The 19,259-nt window shown below is 37.8% G+C and overlaps 1 protein-coding gene across 2 annotated transcripts; it reads left to right on the top strand.

Moving 5' to 3' along the window:
- The first annotated feature begins 10,798 nt into the window (after positions 1-10,798).
- Positions 10,799-15,974, top strand: RPL34 (ribosomal protein L34). 2 transcript variants are annotated; one of them, XM_054591636.1, is made up of 5 exons: positions 10,799-10,846; positions 12,358-12,431; positions 12,514-12,613; positions 12,920-13,023; positions 15,855-15,974. In XM_054591636.1, exons 2-5 carry the CDS (start codon positions 12,367-12,369, stop codon positions 15,937-15,939), a joined length of 354 nt encoding a protein of 117 aa, XP_054447611.1. In that variant the 5' UTR covers positions 10,799-10,846; positions 12,358-12,366; the 3' UTR covers positions 15,940-15,974. The 2 variants fall into 2 exon arrangements, with proteins under 2 accessions (XP_054447611.1, XP_054447612.1); XM_054591637.1 differs by lacking the exon at positions 10,799-10,846 and adding an exon at positions 10,853-11,065.
- Positions 15,975-19,259: the final 3,285 nt, after the last annotated feature.

Raw genomic sequence — 19,259 nt, 5'->3', positions numbered from 1 at the left:
AAAAGCCAAAAGTTGCAGGGCACCAAATACAGGCTGTAGCGGGGGCTGAGTCACCTTGGTGATTTGATGTTTCTCAAAAAATCTCTGCATGAGATATGATGCCTGAACAGATGCATTGTCATGATGAAGCTGCCAATCACCCATGAGTCACACTGCTCAGCTGTATGGGTCAGAAGGCCCATAGCTGCAGCCTTCTGAGTCATCCAAATAGTTTCCGTGGAAGAATGTTCAAGCTTAACACAAAATTTGATGCAGATTCGTTGCTCTACTCGCTCAGTCATTTTGAATACAAAGGCCACACAGTACACATGCTCACTCATTGGAGTCTACTGCCTGCACTGACTAGTACAGTGAAGTCATCATTGCTCACACATACACATTCCAGTCCACTCTGCTTGGCTGCCAGGTTACATCACTGTCACACAAACCTTTCTCATTATATTAACAATGGCTGTACTTTTTTGGATAGACCTCGTATTTGTCAGTTACATATTCTGTGCTGCACATGTACTTGAGGAGGATACAAAGATAAGGCACAGTCCCCACCCTTATATAATTCACAATCCTATACATACACAGGGAAACATAAATACATTATAGCAATAATACAAGATGAAGACACTGCATGGCAAGAAAGAAGTAAAGCTAAAGTATGAGAGAAAGAATTCAAAGGAGAACTCCTGTCTTGTTGAGTGGGAGGAGGTTAGAATAATCAACACTAGGGATGTGGTATTTGAGATATGCCTTGAGGCACTGGTAGGATTTCCAAAAGACACAAGCATTTCAGGAAGAATAAATGACAGAAACAACAGCTCGGAGCTGGTAAATGCAGCATATGCCCAGAGGGACAGGCTGTGATCATTTTAGTAAAACCTTGAATGCCAGGCTAAAGAATCTGTGTTTCATTGTAGGTGCCGGAAATCACTTAATGTTTCTGAATGAGACAGTGACATGGTTAAAAGTAGTGTTTTAAAGATGAGTTTGTCAGAGTTTTGCAGGACTTTGCTGCACAAAGACCCGCTGAGGACCAGCAGCATGAGCTCCACTTGGAATCCTATTAGAAATGCAAGATCTCAGCCCCTCTCCCCTCCCTGACCCACTAAACCTAAACTTACAGAACAGCAAGAGCCCCCAGCTGATGTTTGCCCTTTAAACTTAGGCAAAGTGTGGAATATGATGGAAGAGAGATTTGACTTGAGACCAGTGGGACATGAACGAAGATGGCAGCAGTAGAGAGACACCAACGCTAATGAGGTTGGTCAGAAAGAGAGCAAGGTGACACAGAGCTTCCAGGCTGGATGGTGAGAGCATATTTCTGCTTCACTCATTTTCCCTATAGAATAATTCTCTTCCCTTACTCATTAAAATCATGTTTTCTTTTAATGTATTTTTCTTCTATTTTTCCTTCTGTTCATTAGCAAGCACTGCTTCTTTCTGCTTGTGCTCATGGGCCATAAAACAATCGAGAAATTGTCTTGAGCGTTGTTCTTTGGGGTTGCCAATTGTAACTACTGCTGTGCCACGCGCCGGAGAGAAATAACATAAAGAGATTAGAAAGGAGAAAAAAGAAAAGTGAAAATATCTTCTCTTGTAGCTCAGGGTTTTCTTCCCCTGTGAGTTTAACACAAATCAAACAGGTGTGCACTCAAAGCCTGCAAGTGTGTCTTCATCAGCTTTTAATCATCAGCTTCAAGAAAATTCAGATCTCACAGAAAGGGGGAAAAATAAACAGCTGAGCATTGTGACTCATTTACACTTCAAATATACTTTGAATTGGTTATTCCTCAATTAATCAAATAGCTGGTGTATCCCTAAAGTAGTATAAAGTGACACGCTGTGTGAAATCAATTTTTCTTTCCAAAATCATTAAATCCAGTAGCCTGTGACTGCATCCCTGCTAATTCTGGTACCAGTCCTTTCATCCTCCATTAACTCTGGCACGCCTAACAGGCTGTCAAGAATAATTTCCCAGGACGTAAATAATTCAGAAATTAAAAATTAATAAATAATAACAGAGAACTACTGGGAAATAGGCTGGGTCAATTAGCGCGCTCTGCATTCTGTTTCTTCACAGCAGGGGTGGGCAGCCACAGTCGTTACTTGAATCTTTCCTTCGATTTTGAGGTCTGATTTACAGCTCTTCATTACTGGATCCAGTCAGACACAATTACCTCCATCACTATCTCAGTTCCTAACTTCAAAGAAACGAACGTTTTCTTGTCTGCTTTTTTTCTCCTTGCAGCAGGCTCAGCTTGACATCCCTGGAATTTCTTCCTCGCAGACTAATTAATAAGTCTTCGACTTACCATATTCACTTCTCTTCTTTGATGTGCTACCTTAGTCAATCATCCCACTTAATTAGAATTTCAATGATAATTTTACTTATCTTGTGGCTAGATGGAAATTAAAATAACGGGATTTTAATTCTCTTCCCTATGAGGTTATGACATTTTGGAAGAAAAAGTTTCAACACAAACATGATATTATGTACTTTGTATGTGGGAGTGGAAGAGTGTTCTGTAGAATTATTTTCCTCTTGCTACAAAATAGTATTGCTATTGAGCAAGCAGTGTGGAAATGCACTGGATTTTTCTACAACATCATTTCACTAAGTCTTCCACAGGAAAAAAAATAGTGTCTTAATTTGCATAAGTAATTGGAACAAGGCACAGGTCATGTTGCTGGCAAAGGCAGGAGCTACATTTTGAAGAAAAAAGTATCTCCAGAAAGTCAAGGCTTTGATATATTAATACTTTTAACTCATTTTGCCTTTTTCTGTCAATCCATGCTATTTTCCATTTTGGTGAATTCTATATTGGGTTTTTTTTAGGCTTCTTCTAAAATATACCATAAGGAAATAAAAAGTTTCTCTCACAAACACAACAAACATTAGTAAGCACAAGATGTGAGTAGCTGAGATGTGCAAAATTGGTAAAGAAAGCATTTCATTTCTAGAAAACAATACTAAAGAAACTACTTATTAAGCTTCCACTGTGTGCCAGACTCAGTCAGAAGCTTTACCTCCGTTAGTTCTCCCAGTGTATCTGTAATGTAGAATTATAATCCCCATACTACTGATAAGGAGACAGTCTCAGCAAGGTTGGCTTGGGTTTCCAAGGTCACAAAGGTAGCACCTGAGGAGGAAGAAATAGAAGGGCTTAAGCCTTTGAGCACAGCATTTAAACCCTTCCATTATCTGGCTTTAAACTGTCTGCTACACTCATGTTCTTTCTACTTTATTACATAAACTCATCCAAAATACATCTCCAAACATTAACCGCAATTTTTACATAATATAAACCTTATTAATACATCGTTGATGGCTGTCTTAATGTTTATAGGCACTGGCTGAAATTTAGTCACTGTAGTTATAATTAATAATCTCAGTCATCATAAATACATACATTATTTTTAAATAACAAGTACAAAAAGTCACATAATATATATGTGCAAGTTTTAGAATTTTCTTATTAGTACATTTTCTTGTACTATTTTTTTCCCCAGAAATAAAATGACTAGCTTTTTGTTTGTTGCTATTTTTTTTTAAAAGTTACTCCAAAGATGTGCACAAATCCATAGACACAGACAACAGTGTGGCGATGGCCAGAGAGAAGGGAGGGGTTGGGGGAGGTGGGCAAAGAAGGGAAAATGGGGACAACTGTAATAGTGTAAACAATAAAATAAGTTTTAAAAAGTTACAATAGGAACAATGGGAATTTCACACAATTATTCTATCTTTGATCTCTCAATCTTCTCCCTCTTTTCTGTTCTCAATAACAATGCATCCTAAGACAACAAGCAGAGGTTATAGTGACCAATAGAAACTTATTTCGTTAATAAGACATGAAACCACTGCATTAATGCCATTTTGAAGCCAACCTTTCAGGGATTTAATACCATTGTTCTTTAACAATAGAATTTGGTTCATTTGCTACTTAAGACATGATTATTTAAATTAAAGTTAATTGGTTTCCTTACTCCACGTTAGGGCTTTAGGCTCAGAAAATTTCTATTAGAAAAATCTAATGTGTTTCAAATTCTTATTTCTAAACTTTAGGATGATTAAAATGCTCTGATATTTTAATTCTCTTAGCAAAAATTATCACTAAGTTATAGCTCAAACTAGCAAATCTATTAAAGATGCAGGTGACACATTTAGGAAAGGGCCCACTGGTAGTAGTTCAGAAGGCAGGGAGCTGCCGTGGAAGGTGAGCAGGCGCGCCACTCAGTGGCTGAGGAAAGGTTGGGCCACTCCTGCCACTTTTCTTGAGGTTTCTAAGAGAAATTTTAAAATGACATATTTTAAACGTTTATATTAAACCTAATAATGCTTTTAATACATAAATTACAGTGTAACATAATTGAGCTATTCAAACTAATCACAGGATTAATAAAATGCTCTGATTCGCGGAGCAGCGCAGGCTGTGACTCCACTACCGGCACGAAGCATTTCAAGTTCTACAGTGGAGTCTCCGTCTTTTCCCTGCGTCTCAATGTAAACATAACCTTATCTAGAAATAACGTTAAAATTCTTAACTTCAAGCTCTTCTTGAAGAGGAGGCTCCAGTCAAATGCTCCTATCTCACCATTCCTTGGTAGGCTCCAACCTCATTTATTCACTTAAAAAAAAATGTTTTTAGTGTTTCCTGTGTGCCACGCACTGCTTCAGGCATTGAAAATGCATCAATCAAAAGAATTTTTTAAAAGGACAGAACTCCCTAGCTTGTGGAGAGTACTTCTAATGGAGGCAGACAACATATAATAACTAAATATACAGTATGTTAGGAAGTGGTAAGTGCAGGGGAAAAAAATAGAACAATGTGGAGGGAACTAGGAGTCCCAATGAAGGATGGAAATGTGCAATTTAAATGGGTTAGGGTAGGACTCACTGAAAAAGTGACCATGAGCAAAAAAGCAAAGGAAGTTAGTAAGCCATGCAGATACCTGGGGGAAGAGTATGCAGAGAAATAGGAACACCTGATGCCTTTGTGCAATTTAGAAAATGTGCTCCACCCACCCCCCAAATATTATTGATTGCATTAATTGATCTGAGGAGAAAATTTAAATTGTTATCTTAATAGAAACTAAAAAGGAAGTTAAAGAGCCATTCCTCACATGGTAAAAAAAAAGAGAATTAAATAGTTATCAGTGGCTATTATTTTTATTGAGGTATAATTTAGATACATTATAATAGTTATAAGTACATATCATAATGATTCGATGTTTGTATATATTGTGAAATGATAACCAAAATAAATGTAGTTAACATCCCTCACCATACATATACAGAACTTTTCTTCCCTGGTGATAAGAACCTTTAATATTTACTCTTTCAGCAACATTCATATGCAACACAGTATTATTAATTATAGTTGCCATTGTATACATTACATTACCATGACTTATTTATTTCATAAATGTAAGTTTATACTTTTTGACCCCTTCATCCATCCCCCCACCCACTCATCTGCCGCAGGCAACCACAGATCTGTTGCTTGTAACTATAAGCCTGGTTGTTTTTCAGATTTCCCATGTAAGCGATGTCTTCTGTTACTTGTCTTTCTCTATCCGACTTACCTCATTTACCATAATGCCCTCAAGGTCCATCCATGTTGTTTCAAATGGCAAGATGTCATTCTTTTTTGTGATTGAATATATGTGTGTGTATATACACACAATGACATATGTGAATGACATATATGTATATACATATGTGTATATATATAAAATGCATGAACATGGGGGTACATGTATCTTTTCAAATTTGTTTTCATTTTCTTTTAATAAATACAGCATGTCCTCCTCAAATGATGTCATTTCATACAACATCATCTTGTTGTAAGATTAATGAGAAACTTAATTCATGTTTGTATCAATTAGCCTACAGCAAAATTGATTTAATTATACATTGTTTTGCTGCAGTTCCAAGAACCTATTGATGACATTAAGTGAAAACTTGCTGTACCCAGAATAGGAACTGCTAGATTATATCGTGGTTCTATTTTAATTTTTTGAGAAATCTCCATACTGTTTTCCACAGTGGCTAAATCAATTTATATTCCTACCAACAGTGCACAAGGGTTTCATTTTTTCACATCCTCACCAACATTTGTTATTTCTTATCTTCTTGCTAATAGCCATTCTAACATACATAAAGTGATATTTCATTGTGGTTTTGATTTCTTTTCCCTGATGATTATTTTTTTCATATACCTGTGGGCCATCTGCATGTCCTCTTTGTAAGAATGTCTATTTAGATTCCCTGCCCATTTTTCAATTGGACTGCTGTTTTTTGTTTGGGTTTTTTGTTTTCTTGGGGTATTCTGGTTTTTTGTTTTGTTTTTGTTCGTTTGGGTTTTTTTTTTTTTTTTTTGCTATTGAGTTGCATGAGTTCTTTATATATTTTGGATAATAACCCCTTATCAGATATAGGATTATCAAGTATTTTCTCCCATTCAGTAGCTGCCCTTTTCATTTTGATGGTTTCTTTTGCTGTGCAAAAGCTTTAGTATAATGTAGTGCCACTTGTTTATTTTCCTCTTGTTGCCTTTGCTTTTGGTGTCAAATCAAAAAAATTACTGCCAAGACTGATGTCAAGGAGCTTACTGTCTATGTTTTTCTCTAGGAGTTTTATGAATTCAGGGCTTGCATACAAGTCTTTAATCTATTTATTGAGTTAATTTTTTTGTATGGTATAAGATAGTGGTCCGATTTCATTCTTTTGCATGTTGTCCAGTTTTCCCAACACTACTATGAACCCCACAGAATAAATAAAAAGAAAAGAACTCCTAAGCACATCATAGTAAAACCAACGGAAACCAAATCTAAAAAGATAATGTTGCAAAAGACAACCAGAAAAAAAAAGAAAAAGAAAAATTCCCTTTAAAGGAGCAAAATAAGAATAATTTAACACCTCAGTAGATCACAGAAACCAAAAAACAATAGAGGGGTTCTTTCAAAGTCCTGAAAGAAAAAAATAACCACCAACCTTGAATTGTATATTTAGCGTAGTAGAAGCTGTTGGTGTTCCACATCATAGTCCTTCAGCCCAATTTTAATTTTGACTTTATTTGTGGTCAATTGATTGGTAACCTTAATTACAGCATCAAAACCCCTTTGCCATGCATAATTACGAGAGTATTGCCATGGCACAGAAGTCATTGGGACCATGTCTTGAAATATGTAGCCTTCTACCTACCATACATACTCTTATCATCCATGAGTTCCACTTCTAGGTATATACCCAAGTGAAATGTGTAGATTATCTTCACCAAAGTACAGGTTCTACAATGTTCATAGCAGCACTAACCATATCAGCCGAAACTTAGAAACTACCTAGTGTCCCTCAAGAGAAGAGTAGTATGTTTGCTCATTGGAAATCTGCATAGCAGGAAGAATAAAAAGTAATATAGAAGAATCTTACAAACATAAGGAAGAATATTTTTCATTTATATAGAGTACAAAAATTGACAAAACTTATCTATGGGTAGAAGTCAGAATAGTGGTTACCCTTGGAAAAAGGGGAAGAGAATGGAAGGAGGCATTAGAAGGGCCATTTGGAAAACTGATAGTATGGAGTCTTGATATAGGTGTGCTCAGTTTTTGAAAATTTATTGAGCTGTATTTGTATTCTATGTGTGCAGATTTTAAATTATTGCTTCAAATGAATCACAGAGAATCCAAAAGAATCTTCACACAAACTACTAAAAACAATAGAAGAATTTATCAAGATGGCTAAAAGTAAAATTAATATACAATTGCATTTCTATATACCAGCAACAAAACACTAGAATATATAGTTTTAAGTATAAATATATAGTTTTAAACACCACCCACAATAGAATCAGAAAGTGTCAAGTACCTAGACATTAATCTAACAAAAGGTATGCAAATCTCAATAGAAAAATTATAAAACTTTATTAAGAGGTATTAAAGAAGACTTAAATATACACAGAGATACAGTCATACTTACAAAAAAAATCATATCATAAAAATGCCAATTCTCTTCTAATTGATCCATAGTTCCAGTGCAAGTACAAACAAATTTCATATTAGCTGAATCTAAAATGTATCTGGAAGAGAAAAAGATAAAGAATTTCCCTTCTGAAAAAGAAAGGTAGCACATATTTGCTTTTCCAACAGTTAGGATTTGCTAAAGAATTCAGAAAATGTAGAACTGATAAAGAAAAAAAAACAGTGACCAGTGGAATAGAATAGAGAACTAAAATCAGACCCTTACATGTATGGAACTTTGGTACTTATCAGATTGGCAGGAAAAGGAGAGACTATACAGTAAATAAAGTTGGAAAAAATAAGGTTATATGTATTGAAACAAAGAAAAGTGTTTCCCTAACTCACTCTATTCACAAAAATCAACTCTAAAGACTTTAAATCATTAGAAAACATAAGTGAATATCTTATAGGCCTTAGAGTAGAAAAGCATTTTTAAAACGATGCAAAAAGCACAACTCAGAAAAGATAAATTTGACCACATTAAAATTAATAACTTTTATGAAACTCCCTTAAATAAATGAATTTTAAACCTCAAAGCTTCCCAGTCCAAGGCAGAAGAAATCAAGGTAGGCTCATCTTATTCCAATTTTACAAAAGTTTATAAAATATTTAATAAGTGTACACAGAAATTAATGAACAGAGAACTAAAAGAAAGATTAATAAAAACAAATGAGGTTCTTTGAAATATTTAATTTCAAATAAGATCACCACATCTCTGGCAAGACAGATCGAGAAAAAATGCAAATACAGATTGAAAGAGAGAAAAGTCACATTGCAGAACTGGGTTAAGTATAATAGGGCAAACTGTGATAGTGAGACCACTGTTCTTATCTACTGGGGTGGAGGGGAACACAGCAAGACAGGTAAGCTACATTCTAGTGTACTAAGGGCTCCCACAAACTATTGTACTCATCTACCCAGCAAAGTGTCTCTAGGAATATAGAGAATATACTGCAAGTAAATGCACTCATTTGTTCATTCATTCAAAAACTACATTTGGTTCTCTATCCCAGCCTTCATCTCAATCCCAGGTACAGAGATGAAAGGGATTCCAGAGGACAAAAGGTTGAGGACTGGGAAAGAGGAGTAACTCACAACTACAGGGGAGAAGCAGCTCTTTTCAGGCCACAAAGGCGAGAGTATAACCGGAGCCTTCCACCACACCCTTCCATCTGGTATGGTGACAAGACTGCAGGGATGTGAAAGATGATGGGATTAGCAGACCCTCCTGGCAGCTTCCCTCAGCCACTTGCCTGCTTTCTCACCTCAAAACTGGCACTGGAAAACCTGCAAGGAAACTGGAGTAACTACTGGGATGCTCTTTTCAACCCCTCTCTTCTGGGTCAGTGGGGCTGTGCCAGCTGCCTTCCTCACTGGACATTGCTCTCAGCTTCAGGAAACTGCCTCATCTACTGCCTGGAGGCAGCCAGGCTAAGGAATGGCTGATGTGCAAGCGCAAAGGCCTGCTCCCTCTCCTGTCTGGGACAACGACTAGGAAGAACCAACCTGATTCCAGGCCACCCTGATGCACAAGGTGAAGCCTCAGTTGCAAACATATTGTGGATCCTCTGATCCTACCTTCCTCGTGGGTGTATTCTTTTTCTGATTTTATTTATTTATTTTTAGAGAGAGGGAAAGGGAAGGAGAAAGGGAAGGAGAGAAACATCGATGTGAGAGAAACTGATTAGTTGCCTCCCATGTGCACACCACACCCTTACCCAGACAAACTGCAACTCAGGCATGTGCCCCCACTGGGAATCAAACCCACGACCTTTCGTTCTGCAGGGGTGACGGCCAACCACCTGAGGCACGCCAGTCAGGGCGACGGATGTATTTTTTTAAGATCACTTCCCTATACACCAGCATGCAACGCTGTTTCCAGGGCGCCCGATCTACAAGTTTAAAGGAAATTTTTAGCATTTTTCCTTTGAGGTCAGGCAAAGTGTTCTTTACTTTTTTGGAGGCCATGAACCCTTTGACAATACAATGAAAGCTAAAAACCCTCTTCTCAGAAAAATATACACAGGCACTTAGTGTAAACTTTTACATACTATTGTAATATTTTAGAGAGTTTTTTTTCTTCCTCTCGTCTTCGAGGCCCACTTCAAACTTTACCACCCATATGAAGCCTCAAGTACCTCTTTGTACATAATCATAAGATTAGCCACCATTTATTGAGCACTTACTCTCTTACAAGGCTCTTGCTAAGTAAGTGCTTTAACTTCATGATGCCTTTGGTCTTGACATAAGTTTGCAGGGTAGTTACTGATATCTTTCTTTTAGAGATTTAAGGACTTGCCCAACATAACACAGCTAATAACTAGCAGATACTGGATTAAAATGCCAGTTTGTAAATCTTGTGCTTTGAATGGCAAGGAAAAATAAGGGAAAATTAAAGGCAGTAACTCCTCAAAGTCACCTATTTAGTATAACTGGGATGTAAACCCAGGTCTAACCCCAAAGCTGGCGCTCCTCAGGTTAAATGTGTCCTAGCGCCCTTAGAAACGAAAAATAGTGATCTTTTTTCCCAGCTCTGCCCTTCGCAGCTCTTTTGTCACTTGCATTTGCTTCTACAGCAATTCCCAAAAGATCTTTACGTGGCATCATAGTGGATAGCTGAGGCGCATCTCTCACCCAGAGAGGAGAGGCTTGTCGGGTGCCGTACAACGTGGCATCCTCGTCCTTGTGGATAGGCTGCGTTACGTCCGTACAACATGGCGGCACTCTTTCACCAAGCCTCTGGTTCTGACGTAACCTCCTGTCCTGCTCAGTCGATTTCGCCTTTGAACTCACAAGCGCTTTCCTTTTCCTCTTCCGGGAACGGTGTCGTGAGGTATGGCTGGTCTTTCGTTCTCCTAGTAGTTACTCCCGTTACCATCGGCCGCCATCCAGGGAGCTGCGGCATCCGGGATCTATTAGACGCAATCTTTTAAACTGGAGTAGGGGTAAAGGCTCCGGAGGAAGGTTGGTGGTGAGCAAGTCCCCGGCTTTTAGCCTCCTATACTCTCCATCCTAACCTCCAGAGCGGTGAGGGGTTGGAGCTCACCGTCCGGTACGTCGCCGCCTGTAAAGGCCGGCATTTGGAGACAAACGAGTTGTAATGTGGCAGTTGAGACTCTGGGAAATGGTGGAGCATTTTCGTGCTTGCGCCCGTATTTTAACACCGCGTCTGTAGATGTTCTCAGGCTTTGGGAGGGCAGACGACCAACATGTCGTTCTGTCAAACTTTTTTTTTCCCCCAAGGCCAGTAGCAAGGAAGATTCTTTTTGATGTGTTAAAAAGGAATTTTTTATCGTAGTTCTGGAGATGCAAACGCAACAGTGGCTGATTGGGTCACTCGCCTTGGCCTTCTGCTTCGGTTTTGGCGTCTGACAGTTGTGTTTTAGTGTAATGTTAGTATGGGTCTTGTAATAATAAATGCAGGCAGTTTTCAAATAACATGAATGTGATGAAATGGTTAGAAAATTCGGGATAAAAAATGAGGTTGATTCAAATCTTATCTTTTTATGTTACTTTTGGTAGTTCACTGAAAAACTAAGTCATTCATATACGTATTGGGTTGGTCAAAAAGTTCGTTTAGTTTTTTCCTCACCATGGTTCTAGTAGTGCTTAGTTTTAACTTCATTTGAAACAATTTTGTTGGATTGTATTGTGACAGCTGTCATACCAGTGTGCGTTTAAAAAAAGTCAAAATTGGTGAATTTTTGGGTAGTCATTTTAATATTCAAGATGGAAGAAAATACACATTTTCAGCATATTTTACTTTATTATTTCAAGGAAGGTTAAAAACAACTGAAACGCAAAAAAAGATTTGTGCAGTGTATGGCGAAGGTGCTGTGACTGATCAAATCTGGTTTGTGAAGTTTCCTGGTATTAATTTACATTTTGGGCAAATAATTCTTTGATGCGGGGCTGTCTTATGCATTGGAAGATGTTTAGCAGCGCCCCTGGCCTCTGCCCACTAGAAGCCAATAGCCAGAGAGAGCTGCCATGCTCAAAATATCCACATCACTAAAGTTATTGGTGAAAATGAAAAATATGTCTTTTACAGAAAAACCTAAATGGATTTTTTTCGCCAACCCAATATCTGTATTACCAATTTCCTAAGTAATACCAAAGTTAGTATTAAATGGCTCACACTTAAGTGAGCCCAGGTGCTGCTGTCAGTCAAGACACAGAACCCTGAGCATCTAATATGTGCCAGGTTAATATAAGTAGTTTCAAAAAATGGACCCGTTTCATAAGGTACCTTAATTAAGGATATTATGGATAATGTATAAATTATATCATGCTGTTTTAAAGCAAATTATTTCTCCAATGAAATATTATTCCTTCTTAATTTAGGTGTTCACAATGGTCCAGCGTTTGACATACCGCCGGAGGCTGTCCTATAATACAGCCTCTAACAAAACTAGGCTGTAAGTATTTCTAAAACTTAAAATACTTATTGTCATTTACTCTGCAAAATGCTGAGCTGTTGTCTATTTTCTCACATTCTAGGTCCCGAACCCCTGGCAATAGAATTGTTTACCTCTATACCAAAAAGGTCGGGAAAGCACCAAAATCTGCATGTGGTGTGTGCCCAGGTCGACTTCGCGGAGTAAGTGAGCATTTTGCTATGAAAAAATTACCAGGGGTTGAAGTTTTGAGCATTAATTTCCTGGTATAGGAATGGTGAGGGAGGGGTCACCACTAGGGGAGGTGAAAAATTGCTAAGCATCCACAGTCCAGACCTGCTGCTAAGAACGTAGATACCTTTCACATAAATCAGTACACCATTCCCTTTTGTAACCTAGTTTAATGTTTGCACTTAGCACTTACTAAAAAAAAAACAAACCAAAAAAAAACCCCAGCTCTGTTTCTGTAAAAGCATCACGAAAATAACCTCAGTGTTTTCTTTATGCAGGTTCGTGCCGTGAGACCTAAAGTTCTAATGAGGTTGTCTAAGACAAAAAAACATGTCAGCAGGGCTTATGGTGGATCCATGTGTGCTAAATGTGTCCGTGACAGGTAAATATAACTCTTAAAGGGGCTTTCTTAAACAAGTGTGTGTGTGTGTCTAATTGTGGATGCTGTTTGTTCCTAGAAGATGGATGAAAAAGATCGTTTAAACAAAAGTTGCATGCTTTAGGATCCTGACTAGACTAGGGATAATTTGTGCTGTATAAACTAATAAATGATACTAGTTCAAAATAATTCCTTAGGATTTTGGCCTTCTTTGTGCTAGATATGAAATTAAAATGACCTTGGTTTTGTAGGGGAGGCAGGTAAGAAACTATTAGTTACTAGGGCATTAAGATCGATGATAGTGGGAAGTATTAAAAATAGGAACGAACTAGGTGTATGTAGTTTCAGTTTGGCTGGCGGAGAGAATAGTGGGATAGACAAGAAAAGTGGGAAAGTCCCAGATCATGGGCAGTTTTTAGCATGACTCTTAAAATGAGGGAATTGAAGGGTTTTGAGGAGGGCGGGGAAACCTTTGGTGTGCCAGAAACTAAAACTGCAGCAGGATGGATGTTGAAATCATTCTTCCAACAAAAGGCGAGGGCTTGGAACAGTTTCTCTAGTTTGTGAGGGTCAGTGACATGACACCCTCATTAAAACCTGGAAGCTGGGTGGGAGAGTTTCAGGTAGAGGGCGAGGTCTTTGGATATGTGAAAGCGGCATAGGCAGGAATGGAGGCAGTGGAATTTATGATGGGAACATGTACTCAGCATTTTTATAATGAGTACTGCGAGTTCATCAGGGAGATGTCTCTGTTACGTGTTTGTTTTTGTTCTGTGCTTTTGTGAAGAAACCAAGAAGCATTGCTTAAATTTACACAGCTGATAAGGTGCAGCACTGGAATTTATGCTATGTTTTATCAAGACCTTTGCACTTAACCCCACTGACTATAGTAAGTTGTATTCAAAGACCTAAGTGAAAGGATTTGAGAAGTGAAGGTCTTTACAAGTGAAGAAGTTGGTTCAGAAAAGTAGTGTGCCTCCAGTTTATTCAGATAGTTCTGTAATGTGGTCTAGTTAAGATTCTAAAGCAAATCTGACACCCAACTTTCAAATTTATTTTGCCTTTTAGGAGGAGTTGATTTGTAAGGGGATGGTAAGGCAGGTTACAGGAATATAAATACAGGATCTGGGACAAATAACACCCCTTTTTTAATACTTAGTCTTTATTACAAAATCATAAGCATGTAATTCTGTAAACAGTATCACACTCAAGCACACCGTGACATTTTAGGTGAAATGTGCAAATTAAAAGTATAAGTTATTACATCCATATTATTACCTTACCAACCACACTCAAGCAGCCGTTACTTCTACCAGACTCTACATAACTTCCGAGAAATGCGGGAGAACTTAGCTCTGAAGTTAAGAGGAGAAATTACTTGCAAGTGGCTGGGAATCCAGGAATGGCATTTAAGGTGGAAGCTGAGTGATGAATAAGTCCAAGAGGTTGAAAGGGCACTGCAGGCAAGGAACACACACAGGTTTGGTCTGGCTACCCTGAGGGTGTGAAATGAATGAGAAATGAAATTGGACCCTGGCTGGAATGCTGGCCTGTGAACCAAAGGGTCACCGGCTTGATTCCTAGTCAGGGCACAGGCCTGGGTTGCAGGCCGGCTCCCCAGTAGGGGGCTTGCCAGAAGCAACCACACATGGATGTTTCTCTTTCTCTCTCCTTCCCTTCCACTCTGTGTAAAAATGAATAAATAAAAATAAATAAAATCTTTTAAAAAAAAATTGGAAAGGCACATTGGAGATGAAATGGTTATACATTTCCAGCAAGAGGAATTTGGCTTTTTTACCAGTCTTTTTCCCAGGCTTTGCCAGATACACTCACATGGGAACATTGATTAAAAATACAATTCTCAGGCCCTAGCTTCTGGAGAGTTGGGTTTGAATCTAGAACACAGCCTTTATATTAGCATCAGCTGTGACACTGAGCGAGCCTGTGTGTTCTTTGCTTTGTGTAAGTTTGGGGGATTTTTAAGTGTCCTGGGTAAGAGTGGCATCAGTCGTGTTTCTGTAATATGATTACAGCAGGAATCCATGGGTTCAGAGTCTAGGCTATTAGTAACCAGAGGTGCCAGTAGGGAACATGGGTGAGACAAGTTTCTGTGGGAATTAAATGAGGGCTTTAGCTCTGGAGGTAACTGATTTAACAAATGGTATAGTACCTGCTGTTTGCCAGGTCCTACACACTAATGACAGTGATTGATCACAGTGTACTTTCTTTCTAAATGGAAATTCAGAGTACAGAAATTGCAAATCCCTCCAAATTCAATCTTTTAAAAACCCTGTGAAATATGTATGGAAGTATTCTGTGCTTAATGACAGGAGAAGGTAACTTGCCCAGGACCACAATGATAAAGTTGGCCTCAAACATTCAGACTCTAGAATCCTTGCTCTTGATAAAGCACCTCTTCATTTTGGTTCCCAGCATGTAATTCCTTTCTGTGTGTTTACTGGGAATTTTCAGAAATGGGTGCTTTAAGACATATTACAAATCGAGTAATGTCGTTAGCCCTGGATCCTAATGAAGTGTGGTTAAATGAAAGCTACTATAGTAGCAGAGAGCAGCCTACTGTGGTGATGATTTTGTATTTATCATGACTGCGAAGAAGAGGGTAGGTATCTGCTTTAAATGCCAGCGTAGGAAGATTACATGGGCAGAAACGTCTGTCCATACAATTTCAGTTTTTAATTTTTATTTGTGGGTTTTACTTTCCTTAGTGCGTTCCCTGATAATTTTGCTTAATTCTTTCCTGGGGCTTTTTCCATCTTTGTTAAATCATTGTTACTTGGGTTTTAACTATATTCATTTAATACTTTTTTCTCTAGGATCAAGCGTGCTTTCCTTATTGAGGAGCAGAAGATTGTTGTGAAAGTGTTGAAGGCACAAGCACAGAGTCAGAAAGCTAAATAAAAAAAAAATGAAGCTTTTTTGAATAATAATTAAAAGGCTTTTTCTGTTATTTGTTGTAATTGGTTACAATACAGGTTAGATATAGTCTATATTCTGGGACCCTGTGTATCTTCTAAGTTTTTCCTTTTTCTGAATGACAGTGTTACCGAACAGCAACTGGGTCCTGCTGCCGGCCGCCACCGGCTAGGCAAAATTCCAGAGGCGAAGATTTGGTGATAAAGGAAAGGAATCTCTTCAAAAGCTTCACAGTTTTTGGAATAACAGCTTTCCCCGTGCATTAGTCATTTAAGCCTATCAATAAGGTTAACTCTTTAACTCTTTAGATGCACCTTTAATCAGTTAAACCTATCAAGGCTAAACTTGTAACACCTGAGTTCTAGCTTTCACCCGTTTAGTTTTAATTACTTTATTCCTATAGGGTTAGTTTACAAACTAAAACAACTTAAGATACAAAGGCTACACAATTTTGGAAGAACAGCAGCCTTCTACCTCAGAGGTTGTCCCCTCTAGAACACCCAAAGAATAACCCTGCCACCCCTCTGCCAGAGCTAAATTCTAAATTCTAAATTTCCATTTAGAATGCTAGGCTGTGGTCTGTTGGGAAACAGGCAGTTGCACCAGGATCGTCCAGGCATCGACAAGGAAGCGAGCCCGCACCTGTCTGAGCCCAAGAGTGCTGCTTTTATTTCAGGTCTTATGCCCTGTAATTCCACGTGCTCCAGAGGCATTCAGCTTCTGAGCCAAACCTGTCCTGGACTGTTTACCCTTGCCTTGGTAAACTCCTACAGTCCCTCCCTACTTCTCCCCATTGATATGATTAGGTTTCACTTACCAATAGCAATGCAGTGATTTTTCAACCTTTTCCATCTCATGGCACATGTAAAATAACAAAAGTGGCACACCAAAAAATTTAACTTTTTTGCCAATCTGGCAAAATAGGTATAACTTTGATTTGCTAAAAAATATATAAGAAATCAGGTGCCTATACTTGTATATTACCAGATGCAATCTTTTGCAACATGACTGATAAGATGCAACTTAGTACATGACCTATATATGGTTCAAGAAAGGCCATTCACACTAGATGGCAATTGTGTTGGCTGTCACTTTTTTCTAAGGGAAAAAGAGGTCAGTGCCCCTAACTAAATATCATTTATTGCATGTTTTAAAATTCTGGTGGCACACCTTTGAAAACCACAGGAATGAGAGGTCAGTGATAGCTAGAATTTTTTTATGGTAATTAAGAGAAAAGTTTGAGATGAGTGGCCATTATATCAATGTCTCTGAATACCACTTGGGTCATTCACATAGTAGCTCCACCAAAATTCTTAGGACAGAAACCAGTATTTAACGAATTGTTTGGGATGGAACTGTTTTTACATCATTAAATTCTCTTAGTTTATTTTCAAAATGGTCTATTTTAAGAGACTTTGGCACTAAGTAAATAATGAACTGTATACAAAGCCTCTTGTCATGGGTCTAGTGAAATTCAAATTCAGATACATTTTGGATTCATAATGCAGATCAGAACATTAGAATAATCTTACATACAGGATGGGGCAAAAGTAGGTTTACCGTTTGTGTAGATTATACAATAATATAAGAATAAACTCTCATGCACTCATAATTGTAAACCTACTTTTGCCCCGCCCAGTATTTTCTCTGAACTCTGTAATATTGTTTCTGACTAATGCAAAAGTGTGTAAAAATTTTAATAGTTCTTACAGTGCCGAGACTGTTCCAAGCATCCATCCAAGTATTCTACATACATAAATTATTCTGAATTGTCCCCCCAGACCATTTTTTCAAGCCATGTCAAGCTTATTTGCAATCTCAAGAGTAGAGAGGAGCCCCCAGGCTACTTGTACAAGCCAAGAAATCTAGAAATTCAGCTGAAAAGTTCTGTAAATTTGGACGCTTTTCCTCTAGATGCTGCTGTTGCTCTGATGTCTTACGCAGAGGAGCATTTCCTCTTTATTATAAATGCAGTACCTTTTCTAAGGAAGGAAAGAGGCAGAAATCTTCCTGGCCTCCTGAACGCTTTTCATTGTACCACACTGCCAGGTAGTTTGGTATATTTTTAATCAACATTTTGCAGAAGAGAGTAAGTTGGGTAGAGTAGCATTTGAAGAGAGGCAGTTAAAAACTTCTATTTAACAATACTGATAGCATCTCTATAGTGATACCTAACACATTTGCCATGTGCCTGACACATCAAAGCATTTAATTAACATCTTCATTTAGTCTTCCCAACAACCCTGTGATACGTGTGTTATCCCCATTTTATAAACATCACACAGGTGGTCTAATATTACCCATTAGAACATTTGCACATGTATTTAGGGAGCTGAGACTGAATGACAGCTCACCCTCTAAATACTTCAGCACAAGGAATGACAGGCTCCTATATACATTGTCTCAGATGACAGATCGATCATGTTTTCCCCAAATGCCTTTCCAGTCGGACTGCTAAGCAACCAGGACAATACAATTATTTTGAGTAATATTTAATCACAATACGAAAAGATTTTTAATAGGGATACAATTGAAAAACATTGGATTCTGAGGTAGATTGACATCTCGTTTCTCCATGGTTTAGTGAAGCTGACAGATACTGCATGGGCTTGATTTGCTATTGTGTAGTGTGTTTGGTATAAGAATCTAAAAGTTGGTACTTTGAAAAAATACTCTCAGAAACAATGCCTTAAAATTTATATTCAGTTACTTAATTGCTTTGTAAACTAATCTAGTTTTTGAAAGGCTTGAGGTGTAATTTTTAATACTAGCCTTGGAGGGAAAGCCTCCATTTGCCTGTCAGCTCTTCCCTTTCTGCTGCACAAAGCTCTGTAAACAATGTGACTGAATGCGAGGACTATCAAGTTTCAACAAAATAAATGGGTTAAATTAGAAATTCGAGAAAACTGAAGCATTAAAGTTGCATACTTTTCAAAGGATTCTTCATATTAAGTGATTTAACGTTTTCCAAATTTGAAATGTTTTCACTTTTCTTATAAAACATCTTTGTAGGCAATTTAGAAAGTATAGAAAAAGAATGAAAAAAAAATCCCCTTAATTTCAGTATGCAGATAATCATTTTTTAACATTTTGATATCTTCCCATTTTGTTTTCTAGGTGTAAGACATTTTAAATTGAAATTGGAAGTATACTTTACATACAAATTTTCAACACTTTTTATACCCTTAACCCCTGTGAACTTACTTCTTTTGAAAAATTATTTTAGTGACTGAATATGCCATCAAATCGATGCATCATAATTTAAATATTCCCTTTATTTTGAATATTTGGGCTATTTTCTAATT

The sequence above is a fragment of the Pteronotus mesoamericanus genome, unplaced genomic scaffold (assembly GCF_021234165.1).
Source record: "Pteronotus mesoamericanus isolate MK-2021 breed Mesoamerican mustached bat unplaced genomic scaffold, CSHL_Meso_final scaffold_232, whole genome shotgun sequence".
NCBI lineage: Eukaryota > Metazoa > Chordata > Mammalia > Chiroptera > Mormoopidae > Pteronotus > Pteronotus mesoamericanus.
This window is presented reverse-complemented; position numbering and strand designations above follow the sequence as displayed.